This window comes from Pundamilia nyererei, unplaced genomic scaffold (assembly GCF_000239375.1).
Source record: "Pundamilia nyererei isolate P.nyererei 1_Seehausen unplaced genomic scaffold, PunNye1.0 scaffold00212, whole genome shotgun sequence".
NCBI lineage: Eukaryota > Metazoa > Chordata > Actinopteri > Cichliformes > Cichlidae > Pundamilia > Pundamilia nyererei.
In genome coordinates this window covers 544960-548295 of record NW_005187613.1, presented here as the reverse complement: position 1 = coordinate 548295, position 3336 = coordinate 544960, and the positions used below count along the sequence as shown (strand labels likewise).

The following is a 3336-nucleotide window of genomic DNA, read 5'->3' as shown; positions in this document are numbered from 1 at the left end:
CCAGTTTCCACGCAAAAGAAAACACTGGGAGCCGCGAATACGTTTTGACATCTAGAATGAAGATAACACTGTATGTCTTGTTTTTTTACTTTTATGCTTTGTGTGAACAACTAAGGTGTGTTGCTTATGAAATCCATGAAGTGCTACAGAGAAAATTACATGTTATTTATGTAATGAACACATTTGAACTCTTAAAGAAATATAACCAAAGGAAAGACACCCAGCTGAACTAAAATGATCCAGCAAACAAAAACTGCTGTGAGCCACCCTCATATCGCCTTTGTGCTTTTGGAGCCTTGACCTGACTTTTAAAAAAATAATTGGAAAAAAAGCTCGATGCTGCTGAAAGATGAAAAATAGATATTTACAAAATTCTGTCTAAATATGTATTTTACCTGGGGATGGGTATCGTTTAGGTTTTATCTGATACCAGTACCAAACGGGTACTTTTGAAACGGTGCCGGTGCTTAAACGGTGCTTAAAGAATGGAGAACACACAATTGGTCCGAAAACCTCTCATGTTCACGGTGGAGAACAGCTGCTGACATAATGTGGATCTGAAGATCCATAATTGGCCTACCTGGGGCTGAAAGTCTCGATAAATGCACGGCGTTTCGGCGGGTACACCAGCTTCCACGAATGTGACGCTTATTTTGAGCGATGAAAAAAATAATAGAATATAATTGTATTTTTATATTTCAATATCACAATAATCTTCCAATTCAGAACTACAAGTTAAAAAAGAATATAAATAAAATACACTTCAGCTAAATACTTCTAATTTATTTTCCCAAACCACGCGGAGCCGCACTGTAAGGACTAAAGAGCCGCATGTGGCTCCGGAGTCGCAGCTTGCCGACCCCTGTGCTATGTGATCGCTAAGTTAGCATAACTCCCTTAACACTGGAGTTATTCCTCCATCCCTGAAAACTGCTTCTGTCACTCCAATTCTCAAAAAGCCTGGTGCAGATCCCAATAGGTTTGATAACCTCCGTCCTATATCAAAGCTCCCCTTTATTTCAAAGATCCTTGAGAAAGTTGTTGCCTCTCAGCTTCACTCATACCTCAATAACCATAATCTCTACGAACAATTTCAATCTGGTTTCCGCCCCATCATAGTACAGAAACTGCCTTGTTAAGGATTACCAATGACCTTCTGATGGCAGCTGATTCTGGTCTTTTACCATCCTCATCCTTCTGGATCTTAGTGCGGCGTTTGACACAATTTGTCATAATATCCTCCTGAGCAGATTAGCATCCACTGGCATTAGTCACACCCCCTTCACCTCCTATCTCTCAGACCGCACTCCGTTTATCCAATTTAAATCCCATTCTTCAAGTCTCTATCCTGTTTCTGCTGGTGTGCCCCAGGGTTCAGTATTAGGGCCTCTTTTATTCATTATCTACATGCTCCCTCTTGGTCATATATTCTGAAAATATAATATAAATTTTCATTGCTATTCTGATGACACCCAGCTCTACATTTCCTCCAAACCCAATTCATCCCTCCCACCTACCTCCCTCTCAAACTGTCTTATGGAGATCAGATCCTGGTTCTCCTCCGATTTTCTCAACCTTAACAGTAATAAAACAGAAGTTTTACTTGTTGGCACGGCCTTAACCACAGTTGTTCCATTAACATTGAAAGTTCTCCCACCCTTCCCTCCCCTCAGGTTAAGAGTTTGGGTGTCATACTTGATAATACTCTCTCATTCCAGTCTCACATGAATTACATAACCCGGTCTGCTTACTTCCACTTACATAACATTAGCCGACTCCGTCCCTTCCTTACTCCCTATGCTGCTGCCGTCCTTGTCCACAGTCTTATTACTTCCCGGATTGATTATTGCAACTCCCTCCTCTTTGGTCTCCCCAATAAGTCCCTCCATAAACTTCAACTTCTTCAGAATTCTGCTGCCTGGGTCATAACTCGCACTCCCTTAAGAGACCAGATCACCCCAATTCTTCAACAGCTTCACTGGTTGCCCATAGAAGCCAGGATAAAAATCTTAGCTCTCACGTTTAAGTGTATTCATAACCTTGCCCCTCGTCATCTCTGTGATCTGCTTCATATCACCACAGTTTCCCGCTCTCTCAGATCTTCATCTGCCACTTATCTTGTTGTTCCTTCTGCTCGCCTCACCACTGTGGGGCTCAGAGCTTTCAGTCGCCCTGCTCCTCGGCTCTGGAACTCACTTCCTTCAGCCTTAAGAAATATGGATCCCCTTCCCTTATTTAAATCACAACTCAAAACCTACTTGTTTGAACTGGCTTACTCGCTTTAATACAGATTTTACTTGCTGTCAAATCATGTTTTTTTTGTTTTTTGTTTGTTTGTTTGTTTGTGGTTGTATTTTGCTGGTTTCTGTATTTTAATTTATTAGAATCTATTTTAATCTACTATTTTATTTGATGTCTTTTTCTCTTGTAAGGTGACCTTGGGTTTTAGAAAGGCGCCCTCAAATAAAATGTATCATTATTATCATTATTATTATTATTATTATTATTATTATAACATAAACACAGTGAAGTTAGAGGAAGAACACTAACTTTTTTCCACTTGATAAAAGTTAACATGAAGGTTCCTGATGGTTAGGAACAAATGTAATCACATGGCAGGATGCTGTAAACGGACCAAACTTCAGTCAGGAGAACAACTGAGATAATCCATCCACAATACGAGGTTAGTCATTAATATACTGCAACAACATGGGAATAGAGCAGCTGGAGAGAATTTGACATTAATGAGTCAATGGTACAAAAATGAAGCAAGCAAAAAAAATGAACTGAGTAAAGTTTGACTTATCTGCCTGTTTTGTTTCGCTTAATGCGCCTTATGTTCCGATAAATACAGTAGTCTTTGTCTGCTGGGAGTTGTCTGTCTTCACTCTTGTCCGTCTGTCTTAGACTGATCATCCGTCGCGACCAACTCCTGGAAGATGCCTTCAACCAAATCATGTGTTACTCTCGGAAAGACCTACAGCGGAGCAAGCTCTATGTTAGCTTTGTCGGGGAGGAGGGGTGAGTGTCTGGGAGGGGCAAGGAAGGGAAGAAAAGAAAGAAAGGAAATCTAAAGTCTAAATGTGTGTGTTTCAGGTTGGACTACAGCGGGCCCTCGAGAGAATTTTTCTTCTTGGTTTCCAGAGAACTGTTTAACCCTTATTATGGTCTGTTTGAGTACTCTGCCAATGACACCTACACCGTTCAGATCAGTCCCATGTCTGCCTTCGTTGACAATCACCATGAGTGGTAAAAGTCAATTTGAAACCCCACCCAAACACAAACACACACACACACACACACACACACACACACACACACACACACACACACACA

General features: G+C 40.9%; 1 protein-coding gene across 1 annotated transcript in view; it reads left to right on the top strand.

Annotated features, from left to right (window-relative positions):
* Positions 1 to 3336, top strand: part of LOC102203782 (E3 ubiquitin-protein ligase HECW2-like) — a 63055-nt gene that overhangs the window by 47140 nt on the left and 12579 nt on the right. Inside the window, exons 17-19 of the mRNA XM_013914637.1 lie at positions 1674 to 1680; positions 2858 to 3021; positions 3097 to 3249. Of these exons, the coding sequence (XP_013770091.1) occupies positions 1674 to 1680; positions 2858 to 3021; positions 3097 to 3249 (324 nt within the window). The remainder of the gene's footprint in view (positions 1 to 1673; positions 1681 to 2857; positions 3022 to 3096; positions 3250 to 3336) is intronic.